At 41.7% G+C, this 22601-nt stretch overlaps 1 protein-coding gene across 1 annotated transcript in view; it reads right to left on the reverse strand.

Annotated features, from left to right (window-relative positions):
* lpgat1 (lysophosphatidylglycerol acyltransferase 1) overlaps nucleotides 1-22601 on the reverse strand; it is a 46011-nt gene that overhangs the window by 12099 nt on the left and 11311 nt on the right. Inside the window, exons 3-6 of the mRNA XM_053336610.1 lie at nucleotides 16855-16973; nucleotides 15282-15377; nucleotides 11470-11749; nucleotides 5313-5439 (exon numbers count right to left, since the gene is read on the reverse strand). Of these exons, the coding sequence (XP_053192585.1) occupies nucleotides 5313-5439; nucleotides 11470-11749; nucleotides 15282-15377; nucleotides 16855-16973 (622 nt within the window). The remainder of the gene's footprint in view (nucleotides 1-5312; nucleotides 5440-11469; nucleotides 11750-15281; nucleotides 15378-16854; nucleotides 16974-22601) is intronic.

Raw genomic sequence — 22601 nt, forward strand, 5'->3', positions numbered from 1 at the left:
CGTTGATATATTCTTACTACACTGTAAAATAAAGTCGTTAGGACTCAATTGCTGACAAATTTAAAAAACCCCATCAGTGATAACAATTCTATAATATATACTTGTGTTACATTACAATTCATTGATAGTAATTATGTACTTCTAATAAAGTAAGTGAACTGTGAATGTAGGACTTTTACTTCTTCCACCCCTGACATCTCTTTAGGAGGATTTTCTGTGGAATGAAGTGAATCCAGGGTGGTGGTGGTAGGGCGTTCCTATAATGGGTTTCTAAGGTGAAAAAAAGTCCTCTGAAGACCCTGAGCTTGGAAAAGAAATCCCTCTACTCATTCATTATCCCCAGACACCATCTCTAATTACCAAAGTGCTCATTATACTCACAGGTGAGACACGAGAGGGGGAGATATTGATTGTGGGTGAGGGGTTGAATGAACCTCAAACACAAAATGAGTACAAAAAGGTAGGTAGTGTAGCGTCTGTGTTACAACAAGGAAATACAGACTTTTTTTTTTTTTTTTACACAATGTGCTTAGAGAGAAAAAAAAAATCTGCTTTCATACTAGGAAGCAGTACAGCTGCAAGCTCAACAACTCTCTGTGTGGGTCTTGTCTCTGCAAGGAAACCAGGTGTGCGGCTCGAAAGCGTCTACGTGATGACCAGGCAGAGTCCGACTCCATAAATCATGTCACCTTTCAGATATTTTCAAACGGCAGCTTTCAGAAAAAGCCCACAGCAGCAAAAAAAAAAAGAAGAAGAGAGAAGTGGGTGCATTTAAAAGAAAAAGCATTTCAACGTATTTAACACCCACTACTGCCCTCACTCGGCCTCTGTACACCCACCTAACTCTCCCATCTGCCATTCACAGAGGGCTTATGATGCTGTGAGATTATATGGGGGAGAGGGCAAGAGACAGAGACGTACAGCGAGGGAGGGTGGAGCTGAGGGGTGAGGACTGGAGGCAGAGAGAGAGAGAGAAAGAGAGAGAGGGAGGTAGAGGGATTAAAAAAAAGAAAAAAGAAAAAGTACAGCGCGCTCAGCGTGGATCCATCTAGAATATTACTCAATTCTCAGCTGCCTGTTTTGAAGCTGAGGCTCAGGTGCTGTAGTAATCTATACAGCAGCCCCATAAAACGATAACACGGGAAGACGGCTTCAGGCTTTTATCAAGGTCACTTCACAAAGGAAACGTCAGACTGAAGATGTCGGATTTAGGGCCCCGACGTACAAAGACGCCTGATCAAACGCGCCTCATTGCCTTGTATCTGCTGTTAAACTGTAGGAACTGCACACGCTGCAAAGCTGACGTCTAGCTGACATGCATGTATGTTCAGGGCCTGGGAGAGTGGACCTAACTGGTCACTAGTCTGATTCATAATTCTAAAAAGAAACCATCTTCAGAGAAAGACAAATGTTATAAAACCTTCTTGGTCTTCTTTACGTCAGCACTGTCAGCTGGTCGTCTGCTTTCGGGAGAGAAGAGGCAAGACAAAATATGTGGAAAAAATACGTTGACGCCCAAGTGGGTGAAATCACCAATTTGGTGAACAGTCAGCAGTGAGCTCCGCTGTAGATTCAGCATGCTGAATCACCATTAAGGGCTGATGGCTGACACTCAGCTTGGTGTCAAGCCTCATTACACTGTACAGGAGGTTTGAGGATCCTCTTTTCTGCGTGTTTTTTGATAATGCAATCAATTCTGAAGAAATCATAAATGTTATACAACAATTCCAGGGAACCTAGAGGCTTCACACACTTTGAAACACACTCTGAAACAGAGATGGCTCCTATTCTGTCAAATTTCCTTCATTCACTCAGACACAGACACAGACACATCATTGGAAACTCAGGTGCTGTTCATTCAAGTCAGCATGGAAATGAATATTAAATCATCTCCAGCTGCTGTCATGACCATCTCCACATGAAACATGGTTCCCATCACATTCATAATGCAACATTTCATACTGGAAGTGTTTTCCTTTCTGGTTTAGTCCGGTTGTTTTTTTATTAGTCTGATTTATTCCTACCAAGGACTTCCACCACTGTTACACTCTCCAGTTAAAATGTCTATTTTATTACATAAGGAAAAGCACAAAGTTTTGACTGCAAATTGGCTCTTTGTCAGGATTTTTTTGCTCAATTGGCACATGACCAAACTTACACACAGCTAATACAACAAACCTGGCAGATATTCCTGTGAAGTGACCCATTTGTAAGATTCACAAACTTCCCTGGAGAACTCAGAATCCCTGACCTTCTCCGTCTGAAGTAAAACACTTTTTGTCCTTTTTGCCATGTTAAAAAAGTCAAACTTTCCAACAAAGAGAGGGAACACAGACTACTGAAACAACTTAAAACCTGAGATTTACTTTCAAAACTGTACAATAAACGATCAAACATCATAAACTTGTCAATAATTGATGTTTGCTATTGTGAACGGTTAGTTGGACTAATGTGGGGATCACTGACCTGTGTGTGATTATTGTGTTGTTGATAAAGCTCAGCTAATAAAGAGCAGTGTAGTGGTAAGAGCACTTCTTTGAAATAAGCCCTTCAAAAATCCTTCATAAATGTCATTATTTGTAGGAATGCCAGTGAACAAAGGCTGCACTAAACTGACACAGCACAACACAGCTGCAGGGCGGCACACTGCTCTAGCTGTCTCTCCTGTCTGCATTACCACTCCCCCACAGTGTTCCCCTGATCTACAGGCAGATTAATCCTCTTGTTGACACTGCACCTGTAGCGTGGGTCTCCTCTATGATCAGCGGTGTTGACACGGCTTGAACTGAGCGTGCAAACTTTTAAAACAGGACCAACTGTGCCTTAAGATCGGTTGGGTGCCCCTCCATCCGTCCCCGGGCTGTAGAAGTGCTGACCGTGTGAGGGAAGCTGATTGTGTCGATGGCTGATTAGAGTCCCTGGGGTGGGGCGGGACTAGAGCATCCTCTTCTCCTCTAATTACAGACTTAATGAGTCCTTAGCTTTAGCCCATGTGGGCAGAGAATCCTCCAGAGAATGTCCAGCAAGCCAAGGTTCATAAATCACCTTTTACTTTGCCTTATCCTACACACACCCACACATAAACACACATGCGCTGCGTCAGGAGGTTGCACAAGGGTGCAGGGGGAACATTCAGGGTCAAGATGACTTCTACATGATGACTACTGCTTGAGCCTGCATACATCCTCTCTGATCTACGCTGTCATGACAGTGCACAGGGGACCATATTCATCTTAAATGAAGTCCTGCAGAAAATCTAATCCCGGCCCACCTTCATCATATCCTCAAGTGGATGGATTAGCAACAGAGGGGAACCTGGAGGGCACCGAGAGGAAGGACTACATGACAGGAAAAATGCAGTCAGTGTTTCCCCTTCATTCATTCTGCAACTGAGCACCGTTACTAAAATTTCAAATGATCATTAATATCAGTGAGCAACTAACGATTTTCACTCCCACACTGTGTGAGCACGATGACACCCTACGTTATCGTGAAATCGTTTTGGGTCGTCCTCCCTCTCCTCATTCACTAAAGGACATCTACGTGAAATGTCCTGTTGTAAGAGTAGCGTAAGTCCGTTAAGGAATAAAGCAGTGCGTAATGTGTGTGTGCTTAGATGAGTGTCAGAGAGTGAGCGGCAAAAAAGTGAGGTGAATGTGAGTGGAGCAAAGGAAAAGGTCAGCATTAAGTTGTCAATCTGACAGTAAATGTACAGCACAGACTACAATGTGTCAGCTAATAAATGCTGCGGCTTCTCAACGCTGAGAATAGTCCCGTCAGTTGGTTTTCCAAGTGCTGGAAAAAAACGAAGGGAGTTAGCTCCGAGGTTATCGACGTGGGTTAGTCTAACCTGACCCGGCTCATTTAAGGTGGACCAGCTTTTCTCATTTTAGTGTCGCTCTCAGCAGCTCCTAAACAGAGAAACGTGTGGATGCTGAGTTGCTCCCAAGGCCTTTATGCATTGTGATGGCGACTGAAAATTATTTCTCTCTCACTGAGTCTTTTCTGCAATTGCTGAAATATGTCATTACGTACACGCAGAGCTGCAGCCAAGGCTCAAAAGCAAGTACTCCTACCTTTTAATTTCAACCCTATTGTTTTTTGTATGTTTTTTTTACTACAAAAAGCTTTTGCCACCTCTGACTGCAATCAACTCAGAGAAAAAGGAGTTCAATGTGTTGCATATGTGAAACAACTTGTGAAGACACCTTGTAAATTTTTTACCTTCATACTTAGTGGGTCAGCAGAACACCCCTGAGACTAGTTGGTGGATTTATCTGCAGTAAACTTGTGTTAGCAGTAGGTGGACTTTAAAAAAAAAGAAAAGAAAGGTCCTTAAATTCTTCCCCAATACAAGTGAACAGTGTGTGAGTGAGTCACATGAATAGCACAGTCTCAACGTCTCTGTGAGCCAAACCTAAAGTGATTTGTAATTCTATTATGGACCTATGATGTGACTGCATGGTAATATGATTTCTCTTATGAAAGAAATAGATATTTTTTCCTCTGGTTTGTTAGAAAGAAATAGAGATGAAGAGGAGTGACAGAAGTCTTAACTCAGAAATGATACGGTATGTCAGCAATAATGACCTAAAGGAATTGCCTTAAAGCGTTTCACATGGATTAATAAAAGACTTCTAACATTGTGCTGCACTTATTTCATGATGTAATGCGGTACATTTTCATATGCTGCAGTTTCTTTGCATGTTGGCTGCATAATACATTTGCATAGGAAAGTATAATGCCCCCCCCCCCTCCTGTGAATGACAAATGACAGTTTTGAAAGCTAGACTAAAACAAACCTTATGTGGAGAGTGAAACTTAAAGGGGACGCATCACGCACATTCTCAGGTCTGTATTTATATTCTGGGGCTCTACTGGGAAATCTTTGCATGATTTACAGTTATAACAACTCCTCGTTTATACTACGCTGGTACTCCGTTCGACCTGTCTGGCTGGAAACAGGCTGTTTTAAGTCATGTGTCTTTACCTCCTGAGCCCACTCTGTTCTAACTGGCCAACTTCAGGAAGCTCAAGAGGTGACATAAACAACAGCAGTAGGATTTAACTTCATTTTCTTGTTCTGTACTAGAAGTAGATACTCCTTAAATACATCCATGAATGTTTGTGCATGAATTTGATCAGAACAACAAAGCATGCATGAACATGTCTGTAGCCCTGGCTTCTCACTTACAAATATTAGCAAGTTTTGTATCTTTGACCATGTATAACAGACATCCGACATCATCAATAAAATTACAAAAAGCATGAGATGTCCCCTTTAAATGTAATGCCCATCTTTTCATTCTTACCTGTAGTGTACATGTGTGACTGTGGGAGGCCTGTAGCCAAAGATCCAGGTCTGGATGTCCATAGGCTTTGCTTTGGGGTAAGCTATGGTCACATCTATTACCCACTGCAGGCCTTTACGCTTGGTACCTAAAAACAGAAGAAACACACATACACAAAGTGAGTTTGGAGGACAAGAAGACTCACATGAAAGACACAGATACCCAAATTTCACACAGTAACCGACAAGGCTCAGAGGACAAAGTCAGTCTACAGCTTTGCAGCACATCAGCAGATCAGATCCTTGCCATAAGAGAGGGTGAAGAGAACCCTTGTCTTTCTTATTTAAGGACAGTATCTGTAACTACTAGGCATCCCAGGAGATTTTTATATTGCAGCAGTGCAGCCAAGTGACGGCTGGTCACCTGCCAAAGCGACTGCTTTACCAGCCGTAGTCCCAACTTGACAGAATTCGTCTGGCAGCGACATTTATGAGTCACAGTAACAGAAACATTTCCAGCTCAACAGCTAATCCTTCACATCATATCAATTTAGCAATAAATGACCTCAATAATAATCTAAATGAATCAAAGCGATTGTATTTTCATACACAATAAAAGCCGAGTGGAGCTTTAATCACCTCTTATTTATGTTAGAGCAAGAAAGAGAGGGCATGAAGAAGGAAAGGTGGACAAGAGGAGAAAAATTGGGAAGAAAATAGTGTGACAGGAAGGCAGAGGGTGACAGATGGGAGAGGGAACACGTTGGACACGTGATAAAATTTGGAAGGGTGTGCGTGTGCAAGTATTTCTGTGCATGAGGAATGCAGGATCAGCTCTGCACTCACCTGCACACAAGCAGGAAGAAATGAAAAGAGCTGTAGGATACGGACGATAAATTGAAAACTTATTTTTTTCTCCATTAACCCTCCTGCCTGGTGCTATGTCAACATCTCGCAGGACTGAATTGACTCAAACATAACTTGACTGCGTGAAGTGTATTGTGGCTTTGAAAAGAATAAACAGTGAGAGTGATGCCGGTGCTAACAGATGTTTGTCAAAGCAGAGTGAAATCCAGAATGAAACATCTTTGGACGACATTTGCTTGTGAGTGAGCTGTATTGAGACATACAACAGGTGATTTGCCACACAGCACTATTGGAAAGTGTATTTCTTGGCTTTTTGTTGAACCTACTTGTTTACCTGTTTCCAGTGTTTGAACTAAACTAGTCTGAACACATCCCAGACACACAGGAAACTGATAACAACCTCTGTCTGAGGGAGAAGGCACAACAAAAGCACACCACCTTTAAAAGCCAAAGTTCACTTTTAAATTAAATACTCAAAATATTAAAAGTTACATTTATCACAAGCGTATCAAATGCAAAGCAGAAAGCCTCAGTCGGCACACACCAATCTAAAAGGAGGTGGGTGTAAAGCAGTGGACCGTACTCGCCTGATCGACTCATGTTAAACCCAAGTCTGCTTCTACTGTGCAACAAATACTTCTCTCTCTCCCTCTCTCCCTCTCTCTCTGCACAATGGTCTCTTTATGCAAGATAAACATGCCATGGCTGTGTGACAGAGTGAAGCTACATCTTACAGCTGATTGGCCACGTCACATTATACTGTGGTAAAATGGAGAATGGCGCTAACAAGTGGTGATTTCAACCTTGTGGTGCAGTTTGACAGAGATGTTACTAAATGAGTAGAAACAGGGAGACGGTTATGGTTCACAAATATTGTGATCCTTTGTTTTTAGATACATCATATTCAAGGTACTTAGTGAAGATTAATGAGAGCACCTGAGCAGCCCCGGCCCTCTCTACAAACACTGCTTACTCTAACCAATTAAACCTAAGTCATGTTGACTGTTAGCTACTTAGTGCACTCTGAACATAGATATACTGAGAGACACAATATGAGTCTATTAAATGTGTCCACCCAGATAGATTTTTCCATACCGGTTACACCATGATATGCAAACATTTAATATCACATTAATTAGGAACCGCTTTATGACATTATTGGATTTATATATGATTTTCTAATTGAAGTGTTGAATTACCTTCAATTGCCAGGTATTTCATTTGACCCTAACCCTGTTTCCCAATGAATTACTGTTACTACTATTCATTTCTACAATCAATAACTCTATTACTCTGACATTACTAGCAATTATTTTCATTATCAATTACACAACATATTGATGATTATGTATGTCACAAGCAGAAGCTGGAACTAAAAGACTTTTTGGCAATTTTGTTTAAAAAAACTAATCATTGCAGCTCTAGATTAATCTATAATGACAATGATCCTTAGTTGCAGCCCTGTCTACTAGATCTATTTATATGAGAATATAAAATGACATACACCCAAATACAAAGTATCAGCCTCATTGTTTATCAGTGGTTACATAACATGCTTAGACTATGGAACGTACCATAATAGTTACTAGCAAGCAGTCTCCTTATCAATATAGATTCAATTTCGCAAGTGAGTCCAAGTGGGTCAAATTGAATTCACAAGTCTGATTAATGTTATAATGTTAAAGTCCCTGCTCATGCTAACATGCATCTCGACACAAGATACACGACCTTTAACCTCTGTTTACTCTAACAGTGGAAAAAAGCAGACAGCAAATCAAAGTCAGTTAAGGCTCAAGAGGCTGGCTCATTTATACCAGCGGCACAGTGACTTGATAGGCATCCTTGATATTGATGGGAGCGACTAACACCACAGCCATCCCTGTGTGGGTAATTGAATCCACATCTCTGTCCAAGTGTGCTGAAAGGCAGCCATCGTCTCTCAGGGGTGGCCGGCCAAAGGACGGGGCCCTGAGCCAAGATATCGCTACCGGCCGATACGCTGTGACAAACAATACTGTAATAACAGCAGCCGAGGTCATTTAAAAATGACATCACGGGGGCCTTGTCCTTCTGTAAACAGTTAGAGGAAGGAAATACATCAGCAGGTATCTGGCTCTCCGTCAGGCCGCTCTGCTGGCCGAACACAACACTTGAAACACACACCTGTCCCTCCTCCTGACTGAAGTCTGCCCCTGATTGGCCGCTGCTGTGAAACGCGCTTATCTTTATGTTATGAGGAACCTCGGGCCTTAAATGACTCACAGCCGTGAACTTTGCTTACCTGCCAACTGTAAATACTGTTTTACGACACATGAACCCTATCAGTCTCGGCTGTGCTTGCAGGGCGTTTCTGCAGGCTGTGAATGATACCAGACCGGTGACCCCTGCGTGTATGTGTGTGTGTGTGTTTTAGCCCTGCGTGACATTGCAATGGCTGTTACACAGCAGAACACACATTTACATCACATCCTATTTTCTCCAAGTGGCCCATTTGTCTGTGAGTGAGTCAGCAAGTTCTGGGCACCTCTGCAGAGCATCAGGGAGGGTCATGGGGAGACAGAGCTATGTCTTTGATCAGCTGGGCACACACACACACACAGAGAGGATAGTGAGGGACATAGCGCTCTTCTGGGTATGTGGAGGTTTTTTTTCTTGCCCTAGGTTTTAATGCCATTAGCGACATTCAAGTGGAAGGACGCGCCCTACTGCAGCAACCAGCTTCCCCTCCTCCTGAGCTGCTGGAACAGAGGAAAGGACACACAGAGATAACGACACAACTGGGATACAGACAGGAACTACAGCATACAAATCAAGAATAAACACAATAACCAAATAATAAAAAATCCCATCCCTGCCAGAGATTTTTTAACAGACACTCTGCTGCCATCAGTGTGACAGATATAGTTGAGGACATGATGCTAAATTAGCAGAAAAAGCCTAAAAACATGCACACGCGGCACATAAATGAGGCTGATTAAGACATATTTCTCCTTTGGGTTTGATGGACTGGTCCTGCTGATGTGTAAACAGACAGCGTTGTGCTGTTAGTGCTGAGGCTGTAGGACGCAGAGCTGTGTTAGCAAACTCGTGGAAAGCTCAAGTCCCTGAGCCACATTCTCAATAATGCTGGCCCAAAGTCTCAGCAAATAACTATCACACAGCACACACACCCTTAAAATGGATTGGGAAGCAAAGCCATGAGGGAGACAACTGGGTAAACTCACTGTGCACTGGGGACTCATTGCATTTCTTTGTTTATGGCTGTTTTAATGCAGAGCTGTCTGTAGAGGATGAAGCAGACTTAGTGAGTTATCTGGTTAACTCTGCTGAATAAAACTAATTAAAAAAAACATTCATCCACTCACTAGATGTTTAAACAATGTATTGGTTCCCAGTAGCATGAAAAACAAGCGACTTGTGTTCATGTGTTAAGATGAATAATTTGGGCATTTGATTTGGGATTTATGTATCAAATATTGAGGAATGTAATGAAATTGTTACAGACAGTCAGATATTGCATATTGGAGTGGAGAAGTAATATTAAGAAGTAATATTAAGAAGCAACATGTGAAATTAAATGTTCAATACATTTCCTTCCTCATAAATCATTTTTCACAGTGTCATGTTTACTTGCTAGCAGTCTTCTTCCTGTATTACTGCTTTGTACCTTCACTCACTACTACCACTTGTTGATCACTGGAACAACGTGAGGTCATTTTAATAAGACAAACAAAATTAACTAAACTGTAGTATATGTATAATCTGAATATACGTAAAAACAACATGGACACAAGTGCAGTAAAACTTGTTCTCATGCTTTTTGTCCATGTTTGCTTCCTTATTTTCTTTTTAAAATTCTTATGGATAAAAAGCGTACAAAAAAAAAAAAGAAAAGAAATTTCACTGTTGAAAGGTTAATTGCAGAGTTATCTTTCTGCTCGTTGGCTATATTTAGGACTCGTCTCTTGACAGAAAAAATTACTCTCCTGAAAATCACCACTGGGGTATCAGGGACCTTGATGCAATTTCTGGCACCTCTGAACATGCCAGCCCTTTTCCTCTGCTGGCAATCTTTACCAGCAGTCGCCTTTCATTTAAAAAAACAGGACTCCCAGAGGACAGCGTGACACACGGAGGCGATGATTTAATGCTTCGTCGTTTGAACCGTGATCCATACCTGGCCTTTTGCCAACGTAAGACCCTTTTTTTTTTCGATGAAGAACTACGGCGCGCCCCGCAGCAGGAGAGTTCACAGAGAGAGTGATGTGAAGAAATGAAGAGAGGAGAAATTCTGCCAGATTTTCCCAGAAATAACCTGTGAAACCTCTGCAAGAAAAATATCCTCATCTCAAAATCCAATTCCAACTCTATTTGTGTTCACACTGAATCAATCAACGTAACATTCAAAATCAATGGCGCTCGATCGGAGGAATCAGCCCGTTTTCCTGATTCCTTTGAATAAAAAAAACATGTAACAGCAGTGAAACATACAAAAAAGCAGCAGCTGTCCTTCCGAAGCGTGTCAGCATGTAGTTTTGTCTCATTTTAAAATGTCATGTGACTCACGAGGGACGTCCATAAGAAAAATGAGGCATTCTAGACTGACCACGAGCCTCATTTACATAGCTATTCTTTGACTTGATCCTCAATTTCTAGGTGCAGTGTTTAAAATACAAAACACTGAAAATAATAATGTTAAAGAATTTCTATTTTTTGGAAATGATGGAACTCAATCATAGTCTTTAAGAAGCTGGATAAACACAAGTTGTTGCTGGATGTACGCTTAATGTGGCCACACCTGTTTGGTCTTTGTAGGACTTCTGTTTGACATTTACTGATTCCTTCGAAAACACGCACACACACACATTTCTCACTCATATCTTCTCATATCTAGTGCTGGAGCAGCTGACCTCCACACCCCATGTCATACACTTCTACGTAAGACCAGAGCCCGGCCTGGATGAGAAGAAATGAGGGTTTTCCTTGTAGATGAGAGGCAACATTAAAGAAGTCTATGGGAACGGGGGAAAGATGAAACCTATCAACTTCCTTTTTTATCATTTGATATTCACTTGAACAGTTCATCTGAAGCAATATCCCAAAGTTGTGTAGCTGCCGTCATGAGAAAAAGGCGCACACAAACACACACAATTACTCTCCCACAGTCTTGTACTGCTTTTAACCCACATTCTTAGAATTACTGCTAATTACACTGTTCATTTCAGTTCATACCAACCTGCCTGGAGAAGAAGCAGCAGTGTCACAGTGTTTTTGGGTTGTATCTGTATGTGTGTGTGTGTGTTTTAATTTACCCGTCTGGTTCAGGGTCCCACTCTCGCTGCCCACGCTACCGTTCTCCTGCTGGGCTGACAGGGTTTTCAGGATGACTTGGGTGGCCCCGAGACGAGGCAACGTGACGTGGGTCAGGTGGGGGAGGGAATTCTTCTTGGCGAACGTTTGGCTGGTTTCCCTCCGCTTGCGCAGGAAGCCGCCCTCGGGGAACAGCACTATCCACTTCCTGTCGCGGCTGTGGTAGTATTTGTCTAGGTGATCTTTTAGGTAGAACAGCTGCTTGTCCCTGTGAGCTTTACCCTGAGAGAATAACAGGAAAATGTAAATATATATATATGGTGCTTTTTAAGACATGTTTCTGGTCTAGTTTCACTTAAAAACCAACAGTTCAGAGTGGCGGTAACATTGTGGAGCACTCAGAGCAGCAATACTGGCACGGCTAAAACGGATGCGAAACATGATGGCCTTGACAACATTAGGAGCATTAGCAGTGACTGGACGAGGAGGAGCGCGATTGATTTTTAGTTAGGCCTGGTCAAAAGCCATTTTAAATGCATTAGTATAGCCGGGCTGTGTGTCATGTATGCTCACGTGTGTTCATCCATACAGCTGTATGCGTTCAAAACTACTTATTACACTACAATCACAGCGGAAATGACCTAAGTGTTGCCTTCCTGCAAAATAAAACCAGTGCAGAATAAATCAGTGTATGTTCAGGACACAACTCATCAAAAGTCTATAACATGACCTTGAGACGGCTGCTGTGGTTTTACTGCTGCTCCAAGAGCCACGTGAACTGAAGAACACGCACTCTGTAATGCTGCTGTCAGAGTTAGACTGTCTGTGTGGCGAGGAGACGGAGAGCAGTCGTCCGGCTTTCCCAACGTCAGAGAAGAGCCTCTGATAAATCCTACTGGCTCCAAAATAAGATTTATTCTAAAAAAAATTTACATTTGAAAATGCAGGCGTGTCTCATATTTGAGGTTTAGACAATTACACCTTCACAACGATCAGAAATTCTTATTTGAGTGAGGGTGTAACACCAGAGTGTGTTGCATTATTATGGGTTGTTTGTAGCCTTAATGTCGCAAGGCTAGGGAGTGTCTTTAAAACTGTTTATAGTGAGTCTGTTAAAGTTTCTAACAGCTCATGTAATGTGTTCTGCCACAGAGGATATAAATTAATGGCAAATGAAAGTGAGTTCTAAATGTCTTCCAACATTTTAACTGTAGAAACTCGTTGCGGACAGCCAAGATTATACTATCACAGATGATAAGGAGCTCGAACAGACAGTCTAAAAATATATATTTTTTTAAAATTACTTCCAACACTTCCAAAAACCTGATAGGACAGTGTGAGGATCCATGAGAATGTGATGTACATTCTGCTTTAAAAGATATTTCACATTATTTCAGAAGAAAAAAATTCTTCAAGGATGAGCGCTCTCTTCTCCTTTTTAATTCCTGTTCCTATAATTTCCTCTCACAAGAAATAGTGTTTGTCACGTGTTGCCTGTATAATTCATTTTGACTGCTATATGGCTTTGGTTGCTGGAGAAACAAGGTCCTATTCATGTGTGTGTAATCTGACAGCTTTAGATGTCGGATGTGTAAAATTGCACTCACGCAGTGTTACCTCACTTGCCAGCTTGACTTTCTATAACTTGGTGGCTGGACTGGGACAAGAAAACCACTTCAACAGTTGCTGGTAGCTGTGATCTGCATTATTTAAGTATGTATAGAATATGCAACATTTGGCCCCACATTACATGCATAGAGAACTACTACCAAGCAATACGGTCAAATGAAGCCTTCTACTACAAATAAATGTGCTGTTGCCATCCAAGTGTGCTGCGTTGTACTGTGCATAATGATGCTGGAGAACACGTCTGCCGGGCTGAGTGGACAGCAGATGCTTGGGAGGCTGAGGCAGATGCTTGCTGTGCTGTGTGGACGTGTGAGGTAGGATGTCAAGAATGCACACGCAGGAATGCCAGAGGGGGAAACACTGAAATGACTGAGCATGCTCAGGCCCTCTGCTACAGCCCGTCTGGTTGTTAGCACGCTTAGGGTGTTTCACCCTCGGCACCATGCCGGATGTGAAATTCCATGGCGAAGTACTCCCATGACCCAAAAAATGTAATTCCCTCCTGCTGTGGTGTTTCTGTAGCTCAGACATAAAGAGGAATGTGTGGGCTCTTTATTTATGTGCATTGTTGGTGCCAGCACTGGAAAGATATGCATGTAAAAACATTGATATATTCTGACATACAGTAGATATAAATCAGATATGTCATTCCTGTCTTGTAGAGGCCTCAAATAAACGTCTGACAATTCAAATGAATGGACTAAATCTGCCAATAATTTACCTCTAAAGCTCGGATGATATTCCAGGAATTCCCTGACCAGTAGGTGCCCTATCAGAGCAGCCTGCTCTGTTCCAGCTGCCCCGACAACAAAGGGTCAGTGTGACCCAGCGGGGCCGAGCAGCACTCCCACGCTACTGTCCGCTGCCGTTATCTTTCTTAGAGGACGGCGTGGCTGTAGGAAGCCTGCTCGTGTATCTGCTGTCCAGCTGGGACAAGCAGATGGGTAGTCTCTCCACGTTTGCAGAGCAGGGTAAAAAGAGGACATCTGTAGCCGGGAGGCTGAAAGAGTTGGGTTATGGCCTTGAGGTGTATAGTTTTAATCCTCAGACATTCTGGGAAAAACATAATGTTGACAAGTGAGAAAAAAAAGAGGGAGAGAGAGAAAGATCTTTCATCTCCCAGTAGAACTGTTGATGTGGCCTTGAGGCTAATTTACCAACTAAACAACCTGTTGGGCGGCTCATCGGCTATGGATATGTGTGGTGTTAGGACTGTGAAACCACGCTTGTTAATGTTCAACTTTTTATGGGTATATAAAAAGGTGTGATAATAAAAATACAAGAGAAAATACTGTACAGTTTTGTTGGCACACCTTCTTAGGTCATTGTTGGTCATATTTGGAGCTGGATTTAAAGAGACATACGTTTTTATGGATTTTCTGTTATGATGTCGGTTGTCTATGTATATAACATGGTCAAAATTTCAAAACTTGAAGTGAATGTGTGTAAGAGTCAAAATCCAGGGCTTGAGCCTACTCTGTACACTTCCTTTGCAATCTCTCTACTTCCATATGTTGTTCACGTTGTCTACTCACATATTTGGGATTGGATTCAGGCTCTAACACGTACGGATCAATTTGAGAATTTTCCCATTTTGAGAAATGTGAAATCCTCTGAAACGGTTATTGGCTTGCTCAGATTTTGTTGATTTGGTACATTTTGTGCTTCTTCTATGCTTGCGTAGGCTACATAGTTACATTTGTCTGTTTGAATTGTGTTTATTGTACTAAACGCTCAGGAGGGTGCACAGGGGTTTTGTATTTTGAAAAATTACCGGATGCTCAATCTGCTCTGTGCAAGCTTAACACTCCTGTCAAAAATAGACTTGGTGCATATTTTTAGTGGAGAGAAGCAGAGACCTGCTTCTGAAACGAGCTGCGGCGCATCTGGTGGAATCACAAGCTCCGTCTAGAGTGGCAACGATCAGCTCCGGTGGCAGCGATGCAGCCGGTACGTGACACCGCCGTGCTGCTTGGAATGAAGCAGTTAAACAGCCAGGAGCTAAAAACGGCCTGTTTCAGACAGAGGCAGAACCGAGGGGCTGCCTAAAGGTTCGATTTAAGATAAACAAGGAGTTTTTTGAAGTGTGAATCATGCAGAGGTATTCCAGTAGAGCCCCCAGAATATAAATATAAACCTGGAGAAGTGAGTGAAATGTTCTTTTTAACAACTGTGGGTCTCTTACTTGTCTGATGAAGAAGTCCCCGTGGATCAGGGACACTAGGCCAAAGTTGGTGTATTTGAACACATGGTCCATCAACCACATCATTCTTCGTACCACCTGGAAAAGAGAGGAGAAACAAAGTCAACCACAGCTGGATCTCATTAGATCCTTCATTTTTCCTATGAGCAATATCACACGACTTTGGTGCTTTGACACCCAACTGCCCAAACTGATTCAGCCCCCTCAGCACTTCCACCCTTCTGACCTGCACCGATGCAGCTTTGGCTTACTGTCCTTTCAGTGCTAAGAGGATAAACTGGGCCAGGGATGCAGTTGTTGAGGCAGATCATGTCATCATGTCTGTGCAGTGCAGCTCCGTTGCTGTGACAGCCACAGCCAAAAAGAAAAAAACAACAAAACAAAACAAACCCACAACACTACCACAATGAAATTATGAAAAAAAAAAAAAAAACCCAGACAACAACAATTATACAACACAGCTGTCCCTGCAATCTCCAGGATATATTGTACAAGGTGGCAGGACAGCAGGATGCACGTTCTGGAGATAAAGCGACAAAACTGATGCCTTGAGTGAAAAGTGACTTTCAGGCTTGCTTGATGGTTATTGTGACTTTTTCTTCTCTGATATTACACTGAGAAGAAAACACAGATTATCATTCAGATCAGCTCCAACGTGACTGACACTACAGTCTGAAGGCCATACTGTCCATTTACTTCCCCATCAGAGGCCACTTCATGTTGCTAATGAAGACAAATTTCAAACTGTCAAATCTTCTCTGCTCACTCAGGAAATGTGTCATTTCAACACAGCATGAAGTAGCGCTAACTTTAAAATGCTAAACTCCTTTAAAACTTGTGTTTAAATTGAAAAAATCAATGTGATAACTAACAGTAACAGACAGTTCAAAGGCATTCTTTCCTTATCTGAGCAGCATTCCTTGTTCTCATTAACTTTTTTTTCAGTCATTCAGTTAAACAAACTGTCAACTGAGACATAAACCAACCTTTGACAAACATCCTTAAACACACAAACTTATAAAAAGGAGCCCAGTGGAATTTTTTTATAAACAAAATATGTTTACATTGGGTGTTACACTGGGTCCTTCCGCCAAAAAATATTTGCAAAGCAGGTTTTAAGTACTTTGAATCCTGCATTGTTTACATGCATATTTGCTAGCTTGCAGTCTTCTTCCCTGCCTGTTTTTACTGTGTACACTGGCACATGACAACCACCTGCACAGCATTAGCAAAGTGTGAAAGCATTGCCGGATGTGTTCGGAACGTCACCTGAGTGCTACACGCCAGAAGCAAACAATATGTGGACCCACTCATGAACAAACTGAACCTTTTTACAGGCTCAGATGGGTTTTAGAGCTCTCTGGATTTCTGCAGATATGGACTTCCTGTAGAAATACACAGACGCGCTCAGACAGGAAGGGCAGCAGGGCAGAGCACAGTCCGACTGCCCTGCTGAGTCAAACCGCTGATGTCACCCCGGTCAACCTTAATATTGTTACGTTCCCGGATTTCCTAAACGGGATGCGGTGACGTGACGCATTTGTCGTCTTCTTACCGTGCCCTTGTCTTGCAGGCACATCATGAGGGTACACACGTCTCCTGTGGATTGATGGTTGACGATGACCATGGCTTCTTCTTCAGAGATGGGCCGCACGTCGTCACCCCACTCCATTACTGCAAAACAAAAAAAAACGGACATGAACCTTTTAGATAAGCGGGCTGATAGAAAGCTCTCAGACATTGTGTGTTGCTATGGATCTCCTTTAAAATAGACTTGACAGTAATATTAGTAGCAGTAAGATTACTTTCTAATTATAAAATATCAGAAAATAGTAAAAAAGGGTTAGGGATCTTAAAACTTATTCTGATCCCTTGCTGATTAATTTGCTGTTCATAAAGAATTTTTTTTATTTGACTATTTAATGCAGCACTGCAGGACAGACAATTACAACATCTGCCAGATGTTTTTCATCCATGTAATTGCAGCAGTTCATAGGAAACAACCAAAGTTCAAAAACCTTCTATCTTACAGTGTTTAGAAATCTCTAATTTGCACTTGGAGTCGGATCAAGCACTAATTACTCGTTTCTTGGTCGATGGCCTAACGTTACTCCAGAGCTCACTGACAGCTGTTAACTGAGTTTTAAAGTTATGAATATGTAACCATAGTAGATGAGGCAACAGGTTTGCTGTGAGTCATGGGAGTGTCAGACAGGTGTGGCATCAAAACAATTAAAAAGAACTTAAGCAATCCTTCTCTGAAATACAACTCCAGTTTGTCTTTCCAAGAGTAATTACTACATCCTTTAAACATCATCTGACAATTGCTGAATAAACACATCTGATCTGCCCAAGCTCCCTCTGGATCTGACAGCCAAAAGTTAATTTTTTATCTTTCTACCTTTCTAAAAGTGGACTCTGCTGTTACACTTTAGCCAAATGGGTTTCTGAGCGTCTCCAGATTTGAATGATTACATCATGTAAAAAGGGAACATTTACAGCTAGATGTGATGCATTTGAGCTGGATTAGTCATCATCAAGCACACTTATTAACCAATGTGGAAACGAAAACGACTAAATGTTAGCGGTGCGGTGTGAAGCGAGAACGGAGAAGCAAGTTTCAGGTGTCACAGAAACTTTCGCTATCGAACACTATGGCCAAAGCAGAGGTCACGGCCTCGGAGAAAAAAAGACAGGCTGAGTTTCAAATCCTTGTTTGATTATTTAATCTTTCCTCTTTATACTGAATTACACCAACAATGTGTTCAAGATGTAACATGCTTAAAAAAGTGACTACTGGATAAATATCTAACAACTGTAAGAATAACAAAGATGTATTACTACCTATGACACTTGATTATACTGATATTATTACACAATTACACTGAAGTATCATAAAGGATTAAAAGTATTAGCAGGTATATCCTTTGAAATAACAGGAAATAATGATTTCTACTTGCTATCTGAAGCTGCACTTGCACACCCATTTCTTTTTTTAGGTAGCATTCATTTATTTTTAGTAAAGAGCACTGCAGGTACTTCACAAAGATTAGTGTCTGCACGTTCTCACTTCAAAGACGTAATCATCAGGCTTTGTGTCAACATACTAAATTATTGTTGGGCTTTTTGGTGTGAGAGCTCCCCGACTGAAAAAAAAAACTAAACAAAAAGGCTTTCATTTGGGTGAGCGGCAGGTTAGGTCTACATCCTGCTCGGACAGGAGATCCAGCTTATTTGCATGTCTGTAATCCATAAATAATGCTTCCCTCTTCGCTGAAACCACATAAGGCATCCAGTGCGAGGCTGAGAACAGAACAGGGGCTTTGTTAGCTGTCAACGTGATAAAAATAATACAAAGCTAAAATATAGCTGCGAGCTGCAGTTCTTTGGGCCAAGTGCAGGCACATCAAGCAAGGAAGACTGCACACAGGTACATCAAGGTCTCGTCTACCCACGGATTCATTCTGATCATCATCCGACAAAACGTTGGGGAGGCTCCTCTCTTGTTTTTGCGCTTTTACAGCCGGCGTCATTCACACGTCACGACCAATTAGTCTGGATTACTCAAGTCTGTTTGAATTAGGGATGCACACGCCAAATCAAAAGATCAATCAGTTATGGTTCATTCATGTCAGTGAAAGCTTTAAATCCTCTATCCATGCTGAAAGATTGATGAAGAACGATTCAAATAATGGCTTTAGATATCAGATATCAAACAAAGTGGAAATAGAAATCAAACACTGCATGAGAGGATTCAAGATGCATCCCGGCCAGACGTACAGAAGGTGGACATCTTTTAGAGACACAAGTGTAATCTTCACACCTCCCATGTGTAACTACATCAGTGATTTGTTCAATAATTAGAACACTTTCACAATCTATTGGTGTAAAAATGAAATGGATGGGGAGGAGTGGTGGCATTTTACACAACTGAATGCTTCCATTCACACCAGGTATGAGGTATGAGGTATCGAATGAAGAAGATAAAAAAAAAAGGTATTGAAGGATGTATTGGTCCTGGTACCGGTCATAGTTTAAACAATGCCCAGCCCTAACGAGCTCTCTGTGGATATAACTTCTCGTAGAATCTCTCTCGCAACAGTCAGTCTCCTAGTCTCATTGAAGAAAAGCAAGAAGTGTCTCCAGTCATTTCAGTAAATATGGTCATACAGAGGGCGACCAGCTGTTGAAGCATTTATCTGATCAGTGAATCACTGCGTGGGCCAGAGAGACCCAGATGTTGAGGGAGTGATGTGAATGAGGACCTGAAAAACTTTTGTCTTGTTCAGAGTCCAGAAATGTCATTCATCAACGTGGATACTCTTTAGCTAGCTCTTTACACATGCATTACTATTTGTTCACTTAGGGGCAGCGGAGACCACAACACTGTCATATTATAACCTTATAACCTTATAAGATGATATGTTGAACTTTTTAGCAAACAGTTACATATTCATAGGGCTGGGCGATATGGACAAACTCAAATATCACAATATTTTAGACCAAATACCTCAATATCGATATTGCAACAATATTGTAGAGATGACTGTAGATGCTTTCACAAAATATTTACACAATGAAATCTTTAATAAATGATCATCAGTAATGTAGATATAATGATAAAGTGGGTAAAAGGTACACAACAGAACAGCTAGAACAGCCTGGTAAGTTCAGACAATTATGTACTTAACTGTAATGCCACCTTTAAAACCAGGAAAAGACAACTCTGATGACATATCGTGATATTACAATATCCAAAATCTAAGATGATATCTTGTCTCATATCACAATATTGATATAATATCAATATATTGCCCAGCCCTACTTATTTGTACATCCAGCAGTGTTTCTGTCCATTCTGATGAATAGAAGTCCAACATTCCCTCTCTTTCAGCTCTGTTTTTGGTCTCTATCAGCTCCTGAGGGAAATATCTGAGTAAATGCTCCACTATGTCCACCTGCTACTTGCTAATGATGAGCGCTGAGAGTGAACTAAAGCAGCAAAGTTGCAGCCAGGCAGCTAAACAATGAGAAGCTGCACAGTAGGATGATCATTCTGTCAGTTCATCGCTACGAGTGGCGCCTCTGACATTACATGACGCCATTTTAACATGGTTAACATAAATACTGATTACAGCTGCTTAAAACTGTAATTGCTATGACTAAACTGTGGAGGTTCTTCTGGTATTTGGCAGTTAAGACCTACGGATTTATCACCAGCCCCCTTTGAGGTACGGCGGGGCTCAGCCTGATCTGCATGAAGCCCTGAAAAACCAAGACAGACTGGACTGCCATCAAATCTGTGATCTGGCCAACAGAGACACGTGCATGTGACTAAGTGTAAAAGGTGTTCTAGCTCATCATCAAGGCTTGTTGACAAGGTTATAAATGTCATATAAACTAGTACACATTATCAAATAAAACATTTTCTACAGAATTATGTTGAAACATGAAACTGAACGCCACAATCTACTTATCATTTGGTCATGGAGTTGTGTTAAATAGGACTCTTGCATGTAGTATCAGTGAACTGTATATGTAGCTGCTTATAATTCATAGTGATACAGTGTTCCTCCTTGACACAACAAATGCTTTCAACATGACAATGACAAGTGTCTCCATCAACACCTACAGGAGTGGATCTCCAGAGACCCCCCCACTGTCCCTAGCTCTCCCCTCCCCCGATTTACATTGTAAGTCCTCTATTCAGAGCATACAGCCAATCACCTCTATCTGATTGTTGACAGGATACACACAAGAGCTGCAACAAAAGGAGGAAACATGGCTCATGTTAGATGAGGTGTGACAACAACAGCCCTCCTGGAGAACACACGGGCTTCCTTTGTAATTTAAACACACTTCAGTGGCTCTGCATATTAACAGGGAGCCGAGGAGGTCTGCTAGAGCCAAAAAGAGGGTGAAAAGATTCAGTCGCCCTGCAATCGTTTGCTGGGAATCCCTATAGTCCTGGGCGGGTCTGGCCGGCTCATGTTTTGTGTAATGCAAATGTTGTGTCAGTCGGGCCTTAGCATGCAGCAGAGAGAGGGTGAGCGTTTCTAAGCTGTAGGGTAGTTAATGGCAGGATTGCTGGCAAGAAAAAAAAAAACCCCATCTGAATCATTTTTATACACCGCATTTAACATTTAATTAAGGCAGAACATGACACCGACGCAAAACAAGACAGCTACAAGATGTGGCACTGACATATTTGGTGCATGATGAAACGAGATGAGAGATGAGACCGCAGCGACGACACAAAAATTGACAATTTGTCATACGGAGCAAAGGGTCTCACTACAAGGAAAACCCCTCACCTTTAATTCTGAGACGTTGTTTTCCTGAGTATCTTTCTATTTTGTCGGATGCCAACAATACACATCATGACGTCAATCTCAGGTGTCAGAAGCCGATATAGAAAGTTCTTACCAAATGTTTGTATTTATCCGGTGCTTATTCTCAAATTCTCTTCTACTACTTACATTTGATCTGTCTTATTATGAGCTTGTCAACATCTCTGAACCACTCTTTGAATCACACTCACCTGTATGAAAGGTGCTATTTAAAGTTAGATTGAGTAACAACAGCCTCAGATTGTAACGCAGCCAAATAAGAGATGAAGGTCTAGCTTTCTTACTCTAATACTGCTCTGAATTACACAGACAAACAAGAATAAAGTCCACAAAAACAAACACAGCTCTAGGAATCCAAAACAGTAAAATGACTCATGTAGGAGTAGACTGTTTTTGTCTTTCAGAGCCCTGTGGAACGAAAGTCCAGTCATGAGCAAGGCTGTGGCTTTCCTCTGGTACTATAATGATTAATATGATGCAGCACATCTCTGCTGTCAATCAGGGAGAGGGTCAGCTGATGAGGAAAAATGTCTTGATTTTGGATACGGACATTCTAGGACATCAAAATACGTTTGCCTGACATCAGGAAACCGAGACAGTTGCTGGGAAATGTGACATCTGATCCTCACCTTCAAGCAAGACTCTGATGGTTCCACAACTGTAGTCTCAATTTACTGCAAACAAAATAAAAGCTTTCTTGGAATAGACTTCTAAAATCTGCTCATTGTTTCAACATGTGGGCAGACCTTTAAGCGTGCAATTATTATATGCTGGTGTAGACTCTACTGAACGAGGGGTGTAAGATCTGGTGTCATAACCCCGAGAGAAAAGGCCTTTCAAGCAATCAGTCGGGATTAAATGTTTCTGTGAGACTCGGTGAAAAGGCTGAGTCGGTTTTTTTTTGCGACGCGACAGTTTTGAGATGACAAAAAGGTTGCGAGCTGCTCTCGTT

Source organism: Scomber japonicus, chromosome 17 (assembly GCF_027409825.1).
Source record: "Scomber japonicus isolate fScoJap1 chromosome 17, fScoJap1.pri, whole genome shotgun sequence".
Lineage (NCBI taxonomy): Eukaryota > Metazoa > Chordata > Actinopteri > Scombriformes > Scombridae > Scomber > Scomber japonicus.